General features: G+C 34.6%; 1 protein-coding gene across 4 annotated transcripts; it reads left to right on the top strand.

The window, feature by feature from the left end:
- The first annotated feature begins 2,206 nt into the window (after positions 1–2,206).
- LOC123556764 (capping protein inhibiting regulator of actin dynamics-like) lies at positions 2,207–18,531 on the top strand. 4 transcript variants are annotated; one of them, XM_045347717.2, is made up of 13 exons: positions 2,207–2,314; positions 3,556–3,607; positions 5,089–5,163; positions 5,771–5,908; positions 8,085–8,177; positions 9,677–9,952; positions 11,912–12,187; positions 12,895–13,087; positions 13,529–13,687; positions 14,117–14,197; positions 15,194–15,223; positions 15,500–15,607; positions 15,823–18,531. In XM_045347717.2, exons 2-13 carry the CDS (start codon positions 3,576–3,578, stop codon positions 16,108–16,110), a joined length of 1,749 nt encoding a protein of 582 aa, XP_045203652.1. In that variant the 5' UTR covers positions 2,207–2,314; positions 3,556–3,575; the 3' UTR covers positions 16,111–18,531. The 4 variants fall into 4 exon arrangements, 3 of the variants coding, with proteins under 3 accessions (XP_045203652.1, XP_045203653.1, XP_053398976.1); XR_008370924.1 differs by lacking the exon at positions 15,823–18,531 and having other exon boundaries at positions 14,676–15,223; positions 15,500–15,609; XM_045347718.2 differs by lacking the exon at positions 11,912–12,187.
- Positions 18,532–21,871: the final 3,340 nt, after the last annotated feature.

The following is a 21,871-nucleotide window of genomic DNA, read 5'->3' as shown; positions in this document are numbered from 1 at the left end:
AATAAGGGCCATTAGAGTGGAAAATTTTCAGTGACGCTGATATTATATAAAATTTTTCAAAAACAAACCCTAATAAAAACTTTTTTTACAAATAATCTAAAGTTTTTCCAGCAATTGCCTTATAAGGTCCCACACTGGGGTTTTCGTACAAGATAGTACATTATATTAATTTGTCGAATTTTCGATTTGTAATTTTTTTCCCCTGAGTAAAAAAAAAATAAATACCTGTTTTCCGTGACCCAAAACCCTGTATTTAAAAAAAAAATTTTTTGAAATCATCGTTCGATTTAAAGATAAAATTTTAAAAACCGACAATCTTTTTTTTTTTTCAAAATTTTATACCTTTCTCCCTATTTTATTTTATTAAACCGGGCCCACTAGCCTGCCCTTTTACGGGTTAACTAGAGGTCCGGTTTTCTGACCCCCAATTTACCCTTTCCCCTGATATTAAACCCTGCCCCCAGCTGTTTTTAAAACCCAACCCGGACAACAGCAGAGCATGGTTTTTTCTAAAAAACTCAAAAAATACCATATTCCCCTGATCTTTTGAAACACGAAAAAAAAAAAAAAAATGGGGGAGAAAATCTAAGGTCCCCAAAAGATACCATGCTCCAGTCTTAGCAAAAAAAAAAAATTTCGAGAACACTTGGGGCAATTTTTTTACAAATACCCGATACAAAACCATGCTTGTCGCACTTAACTTAAGCCTCAACAGCGTAGTTTTTAGTTGTACAAAACTAATTACCCCAAAATGTACAATTTTAAATTTTTAATTTGTCAAAAAAAACAGTAAATTCCGCTTTTCCCCATTTAAAAACAGAGATTTACCTAGTTAACATTAAAGGGGAATCAAAGAAAATTTTCCCTTTCCCAAAATTTTATTGCAATTAAAAACCGGTTGTGAACAAATGGGGGAGACCGCACGGATGCTGGTCGGAAAAGCACTGTGTTTGTTTTCTCATGGGGCGGCACAAAACATTTTAAAATTTTTTAGTGCACCCCCTTTTTTCCCTTAAGCATTGGGAACCATATTTATTCAGATTTTTTTTAATTTTTTGGGGAAAATTTTTTCTGGAATTTAATTCACCTCCTTTTTATCAAAAAATTTAAATTTTCCCAAAGTGTTGCTTGTCAACTTTGGGGGGTACGTAAGGGAAACGTACGAAATAGAAACCGTCCTTATTTGTAATCAAACTTAAGATTTACGAAATCAAACACAAAGGTTATATTTGGGTGTACATGTTAAAATTTTTTTTTAAAAATTAAAGGATTTAAAATTTAAAAAAGTTTTAAAATTTAAAAAAAATCTAACGCTTTTAGGGGTTTTCCGTTTTTTGAATACTTCGAAAAAAGGCCGGGGAATGGTTTTTTCTAATTGTTATATAAAATTTAAAATAGCAGTTTTTATTTCAAATTTACTATTGTAGTTTTTAAAACCCTTTATCAACATACTTCATTACTTGTCGGCTTTGGGGCTGACACTAGTGAACATTGCACTCTAACCCAAAAATTTTTTTACTTTTGACAAAAAGGTTTGAAAATTTTACCCGGGTTTTTTTTTCCGAATAGGGTGACAACGTTGAATATTCAAAGTCATCAATGACATTTTTGCTTGCTCTATTTGGATACCCAAATGAACCCTAAAATGAATCTCTCTTCCCAAAAAAATTCCTTATCCCCATTCCATGATGATCGAAACCGGGAAAAGGACAATTTTAACTAAAAATATTTCTAATGGGATCCTACATGTACGGGCAAAATTTTTGATGGACTATTTTTACCAAAGAAAAATTTTCACAGCGCACTTTGCAACCATGCGCGGCCTGTTGTCGTTATCCCTCTCCCGATTAAAACATACTATAATAATTACTACACACGAGTCATAAAGAAACGTAATAAAAAATTACAGATTCAATGAAATTTTAACCATGTAAAGAAGTATTAAAACCCTTTGGAGAAAACGATTATCGAAAATTAATACATACTATCTAACTAACATAACATGAGCCTTTAAATACTTTATCATGTGTATCTACTAAATCAATATAGGTTTTTCAAATTATTTTTGTTTAAAAATAAACACAGTTATTGTTACTTTTCCATGCATAGAGCAAGCCTTTTAAAATACGCATAATACAAAATCAAATGTTTTCATGTACTAAAATCCAGATATCATTGGTTAGTGATCGTTGTGACATTTACCCTTTATCATTTTGAAACCGAAAGAAGAAGTAAATTATATTTTACTACGTAGTTATGTCTGACTAATAAAGGAATCTATTTTATCCATCTTTAGTGTGTCGAATTAAATCAGGTATGAACTTTGAAACTTACTTTGACCCAGCATACACTTACTGAAATGCTTGCTGGTCAATATTCAAAACTTGTGCCCGCGGTCCAAAGGGCCAAAGAAAAATAATTTAGACTGTTGAAAAACGGTCGATGCAGTAAGTGTGTTATTACAGGACATCAAAAATAGATTTTTGATTTTTCTCATAAAGTTTTGACTTTCGTTGCTGGACTATAGACGTGTCAATATCACAAACTATGGTCCGGCAGTTTATATAAAGTAGACCCGGATCAAGTGGTGGACCGAGGGGGCCCGTGTCCCCCAGTTGGCTGAGAAGTGACCTATACTCATTAAAGATGCACCCAGCTATATTTTGGCAAAGGAATAATATTTCGCAAAATTTAGACACAGAAACACACCAGAGGCCACCATTTTATACCTATGTTTCAAACATTTTCAGGGGGAGAGCCCCCACACCCCTCCCCATCAAGAGGGGCCTACCTCACCATTACCTCAAGATCTATAAATGCACCAGAGGCCACCATTCTATACCTGTAATTCAAAAATTCCAGCGGAGACCCCTGACCCCTTAAATTGAGCGGGGTAATCCCACCAGTTAATGGCTCAAAGGCCACCTTTTCCTGCACATTTAATTAGCAGTTGAAATACATGTAGTAGATCATACTGGCTGAAAAATGGTGCCTGACCCTCTCCCCAATCAAGGGGGTACTAACCCGTCCATTAACTCAATTTTTAGACCAAAAATGCACCAAAGGCCACCATTTCATACATGCATTTCAAAATATTCCTGTGGGAGATCCACCTGACCCCCCTAACATCGTCAGCGGCCCTCTCCCGTACCTACTTGCTTTCGATGCTATGCGCCTAAGTGATGACATCTTTGTTCTAGACTGTTGCCTCTCCACGCCCCCCCCCCCCCCCCCCCCCCCGACACACACACACACCTCCCCCACCCTTACCCACACGTAAAACATTTCTGGATCCGGGTCTGTTGAATAACTCATTTTCATGCTCCGTATCATTACAGGACTTCGTGTATAAATCTTTACAATATGACTTATTTTGAAGTCAATATCTTCCTGTAATAAAACACGTATTGAATGACCTGTCGATATAGACATCGGACAGCAGTTCTAGAGTGGAATTATACATTTTTACGTAGTCTAGTTTTAAATATTGAGATATAATGATATCTTCAAATAAAGTAACTGTGTTTTGGAAACGTGATAATTATTATTTTGCAGGATTTTTGGACCCATCAATAATGTCGAGTTCTCCGGATGAAGACTCTTTTGAGTAAGTCTATAGTGAATGGTTTTGATTTAAAAAAATATCAATATATAATTTGATGTAAAAAGACTATTGATGTAGTAATGAAATAGTAATAATTGTTGTTAAATATGGACAAAGTTCGTTTTGCAGTGATTCAGGCTAATGGGCTCGTTAGCTTGAAAATCATATCAGCTATCAATTAATGGATTTAACAGATGAGAGTTATCTGCGGCTGCATTCAATATGCTGCAAGATACACTCATCATTTTTGCTCTCAAATTGTTCGCCTATTTATGTAAAAATACGTTTCCTCCCCAGTCTCCAACTTATCATCCTCATATTGATCATCATGAAGTGTGAAAAAAATTCTGGCCTTATTTTGTTCAAATTGTTGATCACACTACTATTTTTAGCTCGACTATTTTAGCTATTCTACTCACCTTGGTGTCGGCGTCGGCGTCGGCGTCACACATTGGTTAAAGTTTTGCATGCAAATACATACAGCTATCATTTAAAGGCATATAGCTTTGAAACTTATTATTATTTTTTTTCTGGGTCAATTATCAACCTCACCGGGTCAAGTCCTATAACTGTGAGATGTATTTTGAGCAAATTATGCCCCCTTTTGGACTTTGAAAATCCTGGTTTGTTTTACATGCAAGTTACTACCTCCAAAACTAATGCAGATATTGAATTGAAACATTTTGGCCAAATTATGCCCCCTTTTGAACTTAGAAATTCCTGTTTAAAGTTTTGCGTGCAAGTACATACAGCTATTACTAAAATGCATATAGCTTTGAAACTTATTTTTTTTCCCTTTTCTAGATTACCAACCTCACTGGGTCAAGTTCCATAACTCTGAGATGTATTTTGGGCAAAGTATGCCCCCTTTTGGACATAGAACATTCTTCTAAAGTTTTACTTGCAAGTTTCTGTCTCCAAAACTAATGTAGATATTGAATTGAAACTTCACCTGTGTCTTCGGGGTTATAAAACTAGTTGATAGCATTAAGTCCCATAACTCTGACCTGCATTTTGGCCAAATTATACCCCCTTTGGGTTTAGAAAATCCTGGTTAAAGTTTTGCGTGCAAGTACATGCAGCTATTACTTAAAGGCAGATAGATTTGAAACTTATTTGTTTCATTTTTTTAGATCAATTACCAACCTCACTGGATCAAGTCCCATAACTGTGACATATATTTTGGGCAAATTATTCCCCCTTTTGGACTTAGAAAATTCTGGTTAAAGTGTTGCGTGCAAGTTACTATCTGCAGAAAAAATGCAGACATTAAGTTGAAACTTCACATGTGCCTTCGGGGTTATAAAACTAATTGATAGCATCAAGTCCCTGACATGCATTTTGGTCAAATTATGTCCCCTTTTGAACTTAAAACTGTTTAGATATTTTAACATTTTGGATAATATTTTCCTGCTTTTGGGACAATATTTCAAATAGTTGAGCCGAACATTGCCTGTCTTACGGACAGCTCTTGTTATTTTCAGTTTGTGCGACGACATGGATGAGTTCAATGAGGAAGACTGTGGATTAAGTATTGCAAGAAACCACGAAAATATGGGGTGATTTTCAGAATTTGTTAGATTAGATTTATAAATACTGTAAAAACAGAATCCCTGATTTCACAGGGGTTGTACTAGGAAACATAAGGACTGGTTGGATGCCGAATAAAGTACTTGTTTTTTGTTTTCGTTTCCGAAATTATATTATTTTTTTATCATGTGAAATGGTTCAAAATGCAATTTTATTTGTAAAGAACCAGTTTCATTTTTTACGATATTAAACTGCAGAAGTCCAACATTTCATAATGAAAATGTTTAACGTTTCATGTACCAAACTATCTGATAGATCAAATAAGAAGCAGTCCATCGAATTCACCTGTATGCTTATGAACTGCACATAATTATTGATGACAGAGCAACTGAACAGTCTTTTTTGCACTAGTTGTTGTTTTAATTTTTATTACTATTGTATGAACTGTTGATGTCAATACTGGTTCGTTGTCTCATACTTGTCCTCAAATGCTGCATATAAAACTTCAACGTTCTCGTTCAAAAACTGGTGCGCTTTTGACCTATTTCAATTTAACATTTCCGTCAGAAGGACAATCTTTAAATAGTCTCATAAATCGTTGAACATAATTAATTATGTCAAAAGTTGTTTTTGTAGGCAACAAGATAACATCGACGATAGAAGAACTAGTTTGCAGTTTACACCTGGTGCAGGGAATACCAGTGCAGAATTTATTACTATACAGAATGATGTTTTGCAACAGTTAAAACATGAGAAAGAAGACTTATCACAAAAGTAAGTATGCAGTGAAAGATTCCACCTCTTCCATTTATACTCGAAAAACAATTTAAAGTCGTTTATTGTAGCCTTGGAACCTTAATGACTTACTTGACTCTAGCAAAACATAACGTCTTAACCTTAGAATAACATGGCTAGATTTGTTTTTCGGTTAACAAAAAGGAAGGCAAGCGGTTTTATATTTTGCAATAAAGCAACGGTTGACGCGCAGACAGGACAAATTATGACGCTGCATGATACCATGATTATTATCATAATATATCAATGAACATGTTAATATGAAAAGACCCAAGACCTTCTTGTTATTTTATCCCCCTGCCAAAGGCGAAGGGGATATTAGAAATGCTCTCCGTCCGTGCGTGCGTGCGTCCGTCCGTCCGTCCGTCCGCAACGATCTTTGCCGGAGCATAACTCCAAAAGTACTGGAGGGATTTTCTTCAAACTTCATACACTGATAGAACACATTGGGAGGAAGTGCATTGTGCAAGAACAATAACTCCATCTTGCCTATTTTTTGAGTTATTCCCCTTTATCATATTTTCTTAAAAAAAACATTTTGTCCGGAGCATAACTCCAAAAGTACTGGAGGGAATTTCTTCAATCTTCAGACACTGATAGAACACATTGGGAGGGAGTGCAGTGTGCATAAACAATAACTCCATCTTGCCTATTTTTTGAGTTATTCCCCTTTATCATATTTTCTTAAAAAATTTGTCCAGAGCATATCTTCTTCATGTATGGAGGGATTTTGATATATCTTGGCATAAATGTTCACCACCACGAGGCGGAGTGTCATGTGCAAGAACCAGGTCCCTAGGTCTAAGATCAAGGTCACACTTAGAGGTCAAAGAATACAAGAATGAAAACCTTGTCCGGAGCATTTTTTCTTCATGCATAGAGGGATTTTGATATAACTTGGCACAAATGTTCACCACCACGAGACAGAGTGTCATGCGCAAGATCCAGGTCCCTAGGTCTAAGGTCTAAGGTCAAGGTCACACTTAGAGGCCAAAGGTCAGATACAAGAATGACTTTGTCCGAAGCATTTCTTCTTCATGCATGGAGGGATTTTGATGTAACTTGGCACAATTGTACACCATCATGAGACGAAGTGGCATGCGCAGTTCCCTTCTTTAGAATTATTTCCATTTGTTGTTACTTTAAATAGCTTTTATTGTAACTTTTTCATTACTAGTCGTAGGGAAAAATCGAGACCACTTTTCTGTAGTACAACATGCATGCTACACCAATTTTGTGGTGTATTTTGACCAATCTCTACCTGGTAAAGATTTTTGTGTGGACTTACAATTTTTTTTTCTTTTTACTTCCCTTAGTTGTTACTATAAATAACTTATATTGTAACATTTTTATAATTGACCGTAGGGAAAAAACAAGACCACTTTTCTGTGGTACAACATAGATGTTACTTTCCAATTTTAGGTGTATTTTAAGGTATCTCTACCTGGTAAGGAGTTTTTTTTGTGGACTTAGAAAAACAAAAGACTTACAATGATTACTAAACAACCACAAAATTAAAATTCCATTTGCAAATACAGCTGCTAGAGTAAAGAAATTTGCTGTGACGGGCGTATATTGTGACATTCTGGCACTCTTGTTCCCTGTTAGCTTTCCATTCCTTCTTTTTACAGTAGCCATATAGAAAAACATCATAGCTATACTGTTCATGAAAATCAATAAAATTTAGCAGTAAGCCACCTCACCACTGACTTATTCTCCTGATGCGGACCACAACTAAACGATTCTTCAAAGCTTTCCCCAAAATTAATACTTTCAGACACTAACTTGCCAGGAACTTTAGCCTTCAATTATAATATGCCCGGCGGGGGGATTAGCCATGTCTAACATGGATCTTGCTTATCTATGATTATTCGGGGTTCATCATCAGATGCTGGGATATTTCTAAATGCATCAAATTATCTAAATCTTGGTAAATTAGAAACAAGCATAGATAATTCAAATATGAGAACGTTGCTATCTTGTTGATATTTTTATAGCTGTTAATGTATCATATGAAAGAATATACTGCATTTCGAGGGTAAGTAATTATCACTAAATGAATAATTTATCAATATATATGGGCTTTCATAATGAATCTGTAAGTTTAATGTATTTTGAAAATTTCATCAAACTTTGCATTTTATTTTAATTCCAGATTGCTTAAACTAGAGAACACAGTTAAACAGAAGGAACAGAAACTAACATCAAAGGAACGCAAATATGTTAGACTTGAAGAAAAATGCATACGGTAGGTACATTTATATCGACTGAATTCTTTAACATTACCAAAGCTTTATTTGGAATATTTTCAGCATAGGAACTTTCATCATTAGTTTTCGTAGCATTTTATGTTTCCCTACTATTTCTTATTTCATTCATGAATGGAAGTTCAATATAGGTATAGAGGTAGGACATCAGCCACGGGTGTCGGTCAGAAAATATCTGGATTTTTCATGCTACTGTTTGACAACGTGCTGCTACCAACACATATTGTACATTAGCGAAAGCTATATTTTATCACCTATATATGATCTGCTTTTAGGTGGCGAAAAACCATGCCATACTTTTCAAAGGTTGCAGAAAAGTTTTTCAAAAGCCTACATATCCCGTTCAATCTTTTTAGCTGTGTTTCACAGTTTAGGGTGGACAAGAAAAGCGCAAGAGACAAGTCTAGACCCGCTGAGGCAGTGGCCCCTATAAAGGTGGCACATTGCAGGAGGTAGCTTAAATAGGATCGGTAAAGCGAGATCCGAAACAGCTGACCGAAGACCAAAAAGCATCCAAAGTGGCCATAGCAAAAGAACATTTGGGGCGTTTTAACCGTGATAAAAATAAGGTTTTGAAATATAGTGTCACTGGAGATGAAATGTGGAGTATTTTTTGATATTCGCGTGGAATAATACTGGCTGATTCATGTCAAGAGGTCAAACTGTGACTTCTTGACACTACTCAGAAGCATTTATGAACGACACTCGTAGAATAATTGAAAAAGTTGTGCCACAGGCTAGTCAAGGAAATTCTTTAGCATGATTATGGCCTTTCTCATACTGCCTCATATACAGTATAACTTATCAAACTCTATTAACGACAATGGATGTCCCACCCTCATACGGCCTATACCTTGCCCCTGCGGCTGTTAATGTTTCCAAAAACGAAAAAAGGCTAAATGGAAACAAATTTGAGAACAGGGCGGAATTGACTGCAGCTGTTAATCGGTACCTCAGCAGTAGGTCTACTTTCTGATTTTCAGAGGGAACGAAGATGGCAGAGGTGTATAGACGTAGTTTTGTATTTGTAATGAGGATGATATGCAAAATATTTTGGATAGTTTAAATAATTGGTATGAAGGAAAGCAAATGATTGTGAATGCTTCAAACAACAATGTTGTAAAGTTGTAAAGGGGTATACTTTTAATATAATTTAAGCTAGATATATGTAGCTTCTTATCCTGTGATGTGATGTCATCCCAAAGACACATGTGAAGGTTGAAAGCATGTGGCCTTGGTGGAGTATGACGAACCTGCTTACAGGCAACGCTTTCAGTTAAATGGAGCAAAAAAATGCTAACAATAAAAGTTAAAAGTGATGTAACTTGTCCTCAGATGTGAAAGGTAAGTTGTTTCTGAGAAACTGATTACACAGAAAACCATTTTGATGCAGATGCCGCCACCGCTAAAGATATTGTGGCAACAAAAAATCTCATTGTTACATTATGCATTTTGTCACATTGATTTAATTAAATTTCAGAGACAAAAAATCTTTTGAAGAGTGTCAGAAACAGTTGGCAAGTCAGCATGAGACAGAAAAAGATAGAATGTTAAAAGAAATTCAAAGACTGTCTTGTTTTTGGGATCAGGGTCGGGCACAAAAAGAACGAATACATGAACTTGAAAAACAACAGAAACAGAGCAACAGCATCCAAACCGAGCTGAAGGGTAAATTGCAACAAGCAGAAGGAATGATTCTTTCTCTTAGAAAGGACAATAATTCATTGGAGGAGGAAAAGAAACGTTTATTACATCGGTAAAAATGTAACACCCGTATAATTTTATTATAAATACAAGGACAAAGACCCAGCTGGAAAGGTCCCTTCTCAGACCGCAGTTATCCCCATTGCAGTCAAAACTCTACAGACTGTATGATTGTACAGATTCATGCATGATAGATATGAACACATACATACACAGACCAAGTTAAATATATAGACAACGTAGAAAAAATAACCCTTTATCCTGCAACTACTCCTTCATTTCGCTAAAATCGGATTGCCGTGTTAAATGGTCCTTTTACGTCACCCTGCCTTTACACGGCAGATGCTGACGCACTACATTTTAAGTACATGAGGCATAAACTGGGACAAGATTTCAGAAGATGCGATGATCGTTCAAACATTCATTGTGCACCCATGCGACTTCCACAGTAAAACAAAAAAGTAGGTCACATTTAAGGCCACTGAAAGTTAGTTTTAAGACCGGTGTGCAAAACCGATGTGTCAAATTGTACATGTCATCCAAAGTTCAAGTCTGTATCATACAAAACAAGAGTAACAATCAAGGTTAACATCCTGACCACGTTTCATGAAGATATAGTCATAAGTGTGGCCTCTAGAGTGTTATCAAGCTTTTGTTTTGACTTTTTGACCTGGTGACCTAGTTTGTGACCCCACTAGACCCAGATTTGAAGTTAACCTAAAGATCATCAAGATTAACATTCTGGCTAAATTTTACAGATATATTGTCATGAATGTGGCCTCTAGAGTGTAAACAAGCTTTTCCTTTTATTTGATCTGGTGACCTAGTTTTTGATCCCACCTGACCTAGATTTAAATTTGACCTCAAGATCATCAAGATTAATATTCTGACTAAGTTTCATTAAGATATGGTCATAAATGTGGCCTCTAGAGTGTTATCAAGCTCGTCTTTTGATTTGACCTAGTGAACTAGTTTTTGATCCCACCTGACTAAGATTTTAGTAGGACCTAAAGATTAAAATTCTGACAAAATTTCATTAAGATATTGTATTAAATGTGGCCTCAAGTGTGCTAATTAGCTTTTCCTTTGATTTGACCTGGTGACCTAATTTCTGACCCCACCTTACCTAGATTTAAACTTGACCTAAAATTATCTGTTTTAACATTCTGACCAAGTTTCATAAAGGTATAGTCATAAAAGTCGCCTCTAGATTGTTAACAATATTTTCCTTTGATTTTTAGTCCTGGTGACATAGTTTTTGACTCACATAACCCAGATTTAAACTTGGTCTAAAATCATCAAGATTAATATTCTGACCAAATTTCATATACATTGTAGTTATCATTATAAATATGGCCTCTAGAGTGTTAAAAAGCTTTTCCTTTGATTTGCCCTGATGACCTAGTGTTTTACCCGAGATGAACTACATGTATATCAAACTCGTTCAAGACTTTACTGAGGGTAACATAATGACTAAGTTTCATGAAGATTGTGCAAAAGTTGTGACCTCTATAGTGTTAACAGTCAAATTGTTGACGACGGACGACTAACGACGGACGCAGGTCGATCACAAAAGCTCACCATGAGCTAAAAATAATTAATTCTATCTGAAATCTCATGCTTGTAGTTAAATGTTGACACTGAGGGCATTTGATTTCAGTTCAAAAGTCCGTTTCGGCTGTACTTTGTTGAAGTCGAAACTTCATTACTTGCTTTGTACACGAATGGCGAAAGTTTACCAGCCTCAACAGAGTCTCGGGTAGATAAACCTTTCTATGACAAAGAACCTTGGGTCAAAACGAGCAAACTAGTACAAACAATTAAAAGTAAACTTATTAACTTGTCGTGCGAGGTCATTTAATGATACTAAAGCCATGTGTGAAATGTAAAAAGCAAGTTGTTTCTGAAAAACACGGTTACATGAAAATGCCGCCAACCCGAGGACAAAGTGGTAACAAAAGTTCTAATTGTTACATATGCATTTTGTAATATTGATTTAATCAAATTTCAGAGACAAGGAATCTTTTGAAGAGAGTCAAAAACCGGTTGCAAGTCAACATGAGACAGAAAAAGAAGGGCTCTTGAACGAAATTCAAAGACTGTCTACTTTTGGGGATCAGTGTCGGGCACAACAAAAACGAATACATGAACTTGAAAAACAGCAGGAACAGAGCAACAACATCCAAACCGAGCTGAAGGCTAAAGTACAACAAGCAGAAGGAATGATTATTGCTCTTAGAAAGAACAATAATTCACTAGAGGAGGAAAAGAAACGTTTATTACATCGGTAAAAATGCAAAAAAAAAAAACAACAGTATACTTTTATCATAAATACAACGACAAAGATTCAATTGGAAATGTCCCCTTCTAAGACCGCAGTTATCCCCATTGCAATCAAAACTCTACAAACTGTATGATTGTTCAGATTCATGCAGAATAGATATGAACACTCACATACACAGACCAAGAAAAAGATATAGACAGCGCAGATAAAACAAACCTTTATCTTGCAACTACCCCTTTATTTCGCTAAAATCGGGTTGCCATGTAAAGTTTACCTTTTTTCGTCGCGCTGTCTTCACTCGGCAGATACAGACGTACTACATTTTAAGTACACGTAAATGGGGCATTGTAAACTGGCTCAAGATTTCAGAAGATGTGATGATCGTTCAAAACGACAAATATATACCTTGAAGTATCCATTATTTAAATTGGCTGTTCGTTGGAGCCAACTTGTCTTGATGTTTCAGGTTTACAATATTTGGTATTAAAAGGAAATAACATTAAATTTATTACAGTATGATGTTGGATTAGCGAGAATTTTCTGAAAATGACTGCTTTTAAAATTTTAAATAATTATATATAAGATGAAAACATAAATACTATAATGATAATGAGATGGAAGAACATTTATGTCGTATGAACCAACTTTTTCTGAATGTATCTGTTAGATTTGTATATTAAATGATAAAACTATTGTTCTATCTATAACAGGTTGAGCCAGTTGGCTGGTGCTAAACTTACTCTCGATAATCCAAATATCGCCGATCTTAGTGATACAAAACGACCGACAAAACTGGCAGAAGAGTTCGCTGAGCTTTATGACAATGAGTGGACAGATGCTTTTGAAGATGTAGAAATTGAAAATGAACAAGCGAAAACAGCATTTATGCTGAAAGTATTACAAGTACATAACATTATTGTTTTTTTTTTTTTAAATGATAATTTCAGTCGCTGATGTAAATAAAGTTAAACAATTTAGCTGACCAAGTGTTGACATAATACATACTGTCAGTTTATTTAAGTAAATTCTACTTGACGTAATAAGAACTTTTATTTACACTATCATGTAACTTTGGAACTTGGTGAGTATTAAGACTGCGCAAAGAACCTGTTTAATCAACTTACCGCTTGTGTTTTTGTCACTAAGCATTTAAAAGACAAAGCTCCACTTACTGTGTTCCATTATGTGTTTGTTTTGTTATTTATTTATTTCACTTAATCTATGTATTTTAATACATATGTCAATTGTTTACATATCCATACATTCGCGGCTGTATGGTTTTGCATCTATGAAGGAAGATAACCTATTGGATTTTTTTCATCTATATTTTCCCATTAAACTCAGAGAGCAAGTGAGATATGTAGCGAGGTGTCTAATGCCCATATGGATGGAATAAGGAAAGGCTTATGTACGTTACCCGTGCGTACAAATGATTCCTCTGGTAGTTCTTCGAAAATGCAACCTGAACAGAAAATCAGCCTTACAATGGATAACAAGGAGAAGGTGGGTTTTATGCAATTTTAGTAGGTGACAAATAATATTGGCTTTTGAAATAGCATGTGACAATAAAAAGTATAGCAAATGTAAAAGTAGTAAAATATATTGAAGAAGTAGGTAAAACTTTAATGCGTTTAGTTTTTAACATCTCTGAAAGATAAGAGCTTGCCTTGTAAGAACATAAAAATGCGTAATACGTACTCCTAACATTGTCGAATGAAAATAGATAATAAAACATGAAATCTATGTATTATTTTCAAATGTGCAAATAGCCGTTACTTTGTTCCAAGATTGGTGCTCTTATAAAAACTTGTATATTAGCAAAAACAGTACATGTACTTTACATTACATTGTACAATTTATAAATGTTCTATTATTATGTACATGTACATGTATATTTGTGGTTTAAAGTTTTGATAATCATTGTTTTAACAGGAAAACGACGAAATGACTAAAGCTAAACGGTCGCGCCGAAACAGCCAACAGGAACACGCTGAATCGCATGTTCCCTCCATGGTACATAAGTATATTTATGTTTATATTAAGTTTCGGCTTCTTAGACGTCTTTTTAAAATTATTTTTATTTCCATGCTTTCTCCACGATTTCTCAGAGACGTTAGCATCGAAAAGACTGTTTAGAAATGTTGTGATATCGATTGAAAACATCATTTGAGCTGAACAAGAGTTTACAACAATACCATAATATAAAAAATAAATTGTGAATTTATTGCGTTTTACATCATGTTGTTTTGCAACATTTGTTTGTCTATCCTACAATCTCTCGCATACATTATCACTTTATAATCAGTGACTGAAATGCTGTCAAAACCCCTAGTCAAGAGCATATAGTCTTTGGTTTAGAAAGAACGTATTTAAGTTAATCATGATAAAACACCATTTATTAAACTTTAACCAAGGTATTACTCTTAATCAGACAGCCTTACTAGGCACTTATTAATTAGAGTGTAAAACTGGTTACAGTCTGTTTTCACAGATGTTGTAGAAGCTAGGAGACTCATAAGAATTTGTCATAGAGCATCAAAAGTGAAGTATGTTTTAAAGCATCGATAACTTTTTAAGAGATTGAAGTAACATGAACTGGATGATTTTATTGTGTAAATACATTCGAATTCTTACTTGATAACAAACAGCTGTCTTACCGTATCTTAATGTTCTAATATTTTATTAATCTTATCTGATGTCTGATCTTTTTTTTAATGCTTACTAAATAGTTTATTCACAACGATATTTATGCTCATTTATGTTATATGTCATTAAATATCTTATTTTTTTGTCGTATTTTTATGTATTTGTAAAACGCCATTGAATATGTTTTCCGTAAAAATAGGCGTTTAATCAAATAAAACAGTTTCAGTTTCAGTTTTAACTTGTTAGAAAAATCAATGAATTATAACAAAGCACTGTTATAGTGAAATTCAACATAGCATTTTATTCAAAATGACTGTCCTAATTTATTTCTTGATACTTACGGTTTACATGTTTCTTTTTAAGGTAGTTCCAACAGAGCTGACGCAGATGAAGGTTTGTTCCAATACCCAAGTTGAAATACCAATATCATTCAATTATAGACATAAACTGGTAACCCTAGCTCTAGTAGAAAACACTGACTCGTCAATATATTTTGGCGAATATGTAATTTACCTTGTCGTTGACGTTATACAATAACCTTACAACACTAGTACTGCTGGTAATAAGTTGAGTAAACTTAGTTCACAAATAACATTTAGCATACTACAGTATTTAACACAGTTATAGAAAAGAGTTATCAATTAAATGTAAAATTACTCTTACTTTCAGGTACATGAGGTTACTTGTGACCTCAACATCTTGCGCCATGACCAGAAGAAAACAGTCATGGAGCTGCGAAAGTGTGTCGAAGTTAACTTATCCGAGCACCTCGAGGCGGTAGGTACAAACACACGTACTCGCACTCACACGCATGCGCACACACGCAAACACATTAAATTGTAATGACACTTCTTGAAATGAACAAATACTTATGTTAACATTTTATGTGAGAAATTAATGAATAGTAGATCTACTTTTGTTATGTAAATACGTATTTTCAAAATTCATTGCTATGTTAAACAATGTTATCAAAACACTCCCTTTATTTTCAGGTTGTTACAGATGTAATTGCAAAGGAAAACGATTTTGACATGGACCCTCAGGTTGCAGTTTTCAAATACATAGCGAAGTGTGTTAACATATGTTGGTCTATGTGTCGTGTCGAGCCTCCTGTATTTATTAGCTTTCCAGAAGGACATGGCGATTTGAGCCTAGATACAAATATCTTCAAACCATATACAAAGACGGGAAAATTTATAGACTACATAGTATGGCCAGCCGTATATTTGCACAAGAATGGGCCTTTGCTGTGCAAGGGTGTTGCTCAAGGAAGGACTTAACACACTCCTTGAAGATTGCGTGTATATGAAATCTTAACACGATTAGTCGGAAATATGTGAGCCATTGCGCATAATTTGGTGTTTCCGTTTCGTTCTGAGTTGATAATGGAAATGTTCAAAGTACTCTATGTTGTATGCATCTCATTTTTTTAATTAAATTCCATGGCCGGAAAAATCCTCTTAGACAGGTTGAACGCATAGTTTGGCGTCCTTTACAAACCCTCACCAACAAATGACATCGTTTGAAAATCTCTTTGAAACTACAATTTCAGAAATAATAATAATTTCAATGGCATTTAGTTTTAGTTTTCTATTTCACAGAGATTGTATAGAACATTTTTGCTTATTAATAATATGTAACAACTCTCGATCATTACTTAACAGCGCCTTTGTAAATAATTTTGAAATCTTCCGTCAATGCCGCTCTCACCGGTATTCGAACTTGCGACTTCAGAATAAGAATACCTACACCTTCCAAATGCAATAGCCTATCTCCCAATGCAATTAATTTGCGCACGTGAACTTATTTATTGTGATCTAAGTACGTATTTAGTTTTGACAGGCGTGCTCAATGTGCTATTTAAAAAACTTATGAATTTAACATTTTAATGAGAATTTGATCTATATTTTACATGCATATCTGTTTCAGATAAACATAAATGTTTTATTAATTTGTTTTCAAGTCAGTCTGCTGTTATCGTTATTATTATTGTTCCTTCTCATGAGAAGGAACACTTATGGTGAACATGTCACACTTGACTGAGCAGGTAATGGATACAAGGGTATCATCAAAGGCATCCGAATTCCAGTAGGCGCCGCCATTTTGTACTCATGCATATTCATTAAAAATAGCCTCTTTGCCAATGTGTTTTAACGCATCTTTAGGTCAATCTTTAGTGAAATACAACTACGTAATAAACAGACCAAAAACAATAATTTAGTTTAAACTATCTAACTCCTAAATCTTACATGTCATATTGTAGAATCGAGATTAACTAAATGAATATTCATCATCTAAAAACAGACTCCCGCCCAAAAATATCGTCTACTATTATTTTTCTCGGTTGCATTCTTTGCTGCTTCCAGAGGTTCTTTTTACGATTTTATTTCATACCAACTTTATTTTTTTAACATTTTAAGTATAACCATCAAAACATACTGCACTAATAGATCTAAAGTTATTCGAGATTTTTTACTTGTCTGTGAATGCTATTGCACGATACGTACCGTCGCCGGATTACGACATTTCAATTACTTCCCTTGTTTTTATCTAGAACTGTATGATGCATTTCTTCACTTTACTGAGCTATAAATATTTCGAACTTTGTAATTTCTTACCTTTTGATTAATTGTTTTGTAATTTTCAAGTTGTGAACTTTTTGTACGCACTTTTTTCAAACCCATCAGTTTGTTGGTGCCGACTTCTATAAAAACCCTTTTTCTCCTGGTTTAGTCGTTCTGGAGCTGTAAGTATCCATTCATGCAATGCAATTACTGGCATATGGCAGAACTTTTCTTCCATTATATTGCTAATTAAAATTAGGCAAACATATGACCAAATTCTGATCTGTGCCACTAGGACAGCTGTCGACATTGGTTCCCGAAATTTTGACAGAGTGATGGTATTTATTGTCCGCTGATAATATTTAGGTATGATCGCTCATCTAAAGGTGTTTGTTTATTATTTTAAGTTAAATCAATGTTTGTGTGAAATAACTTTAAGTATTCTTATAATAAATAGATAAGAATGCACGTAAACTAGCAAAAACATAGTTCATAATTATTTTATTAAAGATCCCTTAAAAAGAATATTTGATATGCGCTAGAAGGAACCTTTTGGTAAGCTAAATCTTGTTATTATTATTATCGTTCGTGATGATGTTGATGATGATAATGATGATGTTGCTGTTGTATCACTATAATCATCACTAACATTTTTGTTTTCGTTATTCTTTTTCATTAAATGAACACAACTGAAGATAAATGCAAAATACATCGAGAGGTAAATATAAGTGGCCTAAATTACGACATTTGATAAATTGCGCAGACAGAATAGCAAAATTTTAATTTCTGTTTGATGTATTTTAATATATAAATGTGCAAATATCTGGCGAAACTCGGTGCATTTTTACTTTTACTCCAATAAATTGCACGCTTCTAAAAAGGTAATTTTGATATAAAATTTAAAATAATGCACTATGGAACGCCTTTACTGCCTGGCGATGCTCCTAATTTGGATGTCCTGTGTTGTGATTTTTAAACTTTAAATATATACAAACGTTTTATATTGAGTACAGTAAACATGTACAATCGTCTTTACATTACATGTTCTCTAAAATGTATTATTATTTGGGGAATTTATGTTCTCTTGTGACATAAATTATTGTCATTTTTAGTAGGCAAGTAAAGCTATAATTTCTGCTTACAGTGTTATTTATTTTAACCCTGTCAATAATAACATAACGTGTTTCGATTATGTCATCTTGTATTTAAAACCGGGTTATTCCTTCAGCCAAGCCGACACTTCGTGTACAAAATCTCCTACCCTCCTAGCCCCAATACTAAAAATAATTCTGCTGCCGTGTTACATATTTCCAGCGTCAACTCACCAGGTCATGCCACATACTGCCGCGACGATATATAGTGCGTTTTGTGGATGTAGACAATCTATCATGCCAAGAGTTTCAAACCTTTCAACCAAGCATGTGCAGGTTTCGTTATTGATTCTGTTGACTTTCAACAATTAAAAAGACATCTATTTACTGAATATCAAAATCTTTCAATTATTATGCATTAAGTACAAATTTACAGTAAACACGCGTGCTATTTGATTTTACTGCAAAATATCAGCATTCTGAAATTATGAAAGCTTGAAAATATCATTGAAGAGACTAGTTTAATTGACAGTGGTAACTTTTGTTCTCATCGTGGCTAATGTAGTATAAGGACGACTTTGCGGTGATGGGGCGGGAAAAGCTGCCCGGCGCGGATCTGTACCGCAAAACCATTAAAAAATTTATGGAAAAATCTAACACGACTAGAAAATAACCTACATACAAGTAGAGCAAAATCTACCTCCGGTTATTCTGCAATAAACCACTTGCGTGCAGTGACGTCATCCGATCCAGGTGCGTAGTACGGTCGTAAAAAGTAGTTACCATTTTTTCTAACACTGTTGATAGTTTGATACTAGCATGTCGTGTTGGAATCGAAATAATAAGTTCCTACGTTTGATTTATTGTAGAATAACACCAGTTTTTCGTTCTTATGCGAAACAATATATTACGAAGGCCTACGGCCTTGGTGATATGTTCTTACGCATAAGAACTCAAAACACGGGTTATTCTACGATAAACCACGATTGGGAATTATTATTTCTTAAATAAACCATGGACGTACCGACCTTATGACATGAACACCAAGGAATAGTGCTCCACAGAGTTACAGACATGGGACGTTGTGCCAAAACACACGTCAAATACGTAACTTCACTTCCGTTTCCTTGTATACATTGTTAGATAAACTCCGCTGAAGAAGGCCGAAAGGTCGAAATCTCCGGCTACTGCATTTAAGCGTTTTAATTATATATATATCTTCGAGAATATGTATATTCTCGAGCATCATGATGTTATATTCCCGTATTTCGTTAAAACATAATAATCATGATAATTGAGTATTTCATTTCGCTGATACGTATAAATACCTCAAGAAATAGTTGCATTATTGTTTGATTGTTAATTTCACTGACTGCGTCGTCTGGAAAATATCTGTCGGTTTGCGCCCGGGAAAGATGACGCTATGGTCCAGGTTGAAGACAACTGATGATAATGATAGGAAGACAGAGAAAATTTACATGTGTCGTACAAACTTTATTCTTTCAAAGTTGCAGAAGTCATATAAAAGTGCATATAAACCTAACTGTAAAATTATCTTTTCATAATGTACATAATTTTTGCAAAGCTGAATAAGACAACGCATGCAAACGTAAGTGCTTTTAATGTTTGTAGTAATGTACATATAAAATTTTAAAGAATAAAACATATAGAATTTAATAAACGATAATTCCTTTTTTAGCTCATCTGCGCACGAAGTGTTCATGATTAGCTATTGTGATCACGCTGTATCCGTCGTTCGTGCGTGTGCGTGTGTCAATAATTTTGTTTAAACGACTTCTCCTCCAAAACCATTGAAAGGATTTTCATGAAACTTAGCCTGGTCAATCTTTTACCAAACCTTAGTGCTATTTAGTAAAAACATTGCCGCCAGACGGCATGGTCATTTTTATTAACAGCTGCTTTTAAAGTGACAGACAGTTCTGTCTCGCGCGCTTTTTACATTCAATGAATGTGTACATTGTATCCTTCGTATAGTATCTCATATTGTACAATCGCTGAAGACAGATTATCCCTGAGTGAATATTAATTAAAAAATATTACATATATGTCTTTGATTCTCACGACAGGTCATACTGCAAATCATACTGATTGAATTTTAACTGAATGTTCTTTTGTTTTGTTCACTCTCGCATTGCTATGCATGTTTAGTATATTTTGTTCTTATAGCGATGAACTGTACATGTTCAAGTTATATCATCTCCTCCAAAAGCACCAAATGGATTTTGATGAAAATTACCAATAATAATCACTGGGAGGTCCTCTTCCAATGTTGTTTAAATGGTTCCGGTTCATTAAGCATATGGTTCACCACGGTTAATAATAGGTTTTTAGCTATCAAACTTCAAAAATTTTCTTCTCTAAAGCTACAATAGCTTGAGCTTTGATATTTGGCGAGTGATCTAAAGGTTTGACTCTCCAACATAATTATTCAGATTATTGCGCTACGGTAAAAAATGGCCACGCCCTGTGTGTGACATGTACTAACTATAGGATATTATATAAGAAACTCTGAATCCGTAAAAGCTAGAGCGTGTGATATCAGGGATTGACTGCCTATCGTTATTTTTATTGCCCTAGGTTCAAAACTGTGTTATTAACCTTATTACTCATCGCAAAGTATATGTACATATATGGTATACATTATCGGAGGGATACACTGAGAACTACTTTTCTTTAGAAAAGCGTGGAACCGTTCGATATTCATCCTTTTCCAACATGGAAGCTAACGAAGGAGGTAGGCGTGCTGACGCCGTCCTAAAAAATTAAGAAGTTAAATCGTTTCAACATAATTAAAGTGTTTATAAATTTACAAATTGTTTCCAAAAACAATTTTTCATTTTAGAAGTAAATAAAGATAAAAATATAAATATAAACATTAGAATAAGAAATAAGTAATTTGGATTTTTCTGATCGCCTAGTGGTACTAGTGAAACTTTCTTAATTAGGAGTTTATCAAATTGTTCTATTTTCTAAACTTGATTGACCGATCGATCAATCGATTGTTTGATTGATTGGTTCATTCATTCATAGTTGCTTGTCGGTTTGGTCTATTAACAGAGTTGCAGATCAATGGACTGATCGACTGGTTGGATGGTTCCCTATTTGATTGTTGTTTCAATCGATCTTTCGTTGATTGATTTCGTTGATTAATCATCAACTTAGGTTAAAAGCAATATGCGGATAGAGCTAATCAAGACAGATTTTTTTACAACCAAACAGTTTTAACACTACAACAAGCAACACATTTGGTCTATAGAAGGTTGAAAATATAATGTTCTAAACCCCGCAAGCTTTGCGGAGCCACTAATCGTCCATGAAGGGAACCCATTTCCGGTGTTTATTTCTGGAGTCAGCAGACAACAAGA

This window comes from Mercenaria mercenaria, chromosome 5 (genome assembly GCF_021730395.1).
Source record: "Mercenaria mercenaria strain notata chromosome 5, MADL_Memer_1, whole genome shotgun sequence".
In the NCBI taxonomy this organism is placed as follows: Eukaryota; Metazoa; Mollusca; class Bivalvia; order Venerida; family Veneridae; genus Mercenaria; species Mercenaria mercenaria.
Note: the sequence above shows the minus strand (reverse complement) of the source record. Positions and strands in the feature narration are given on the sequence as shown.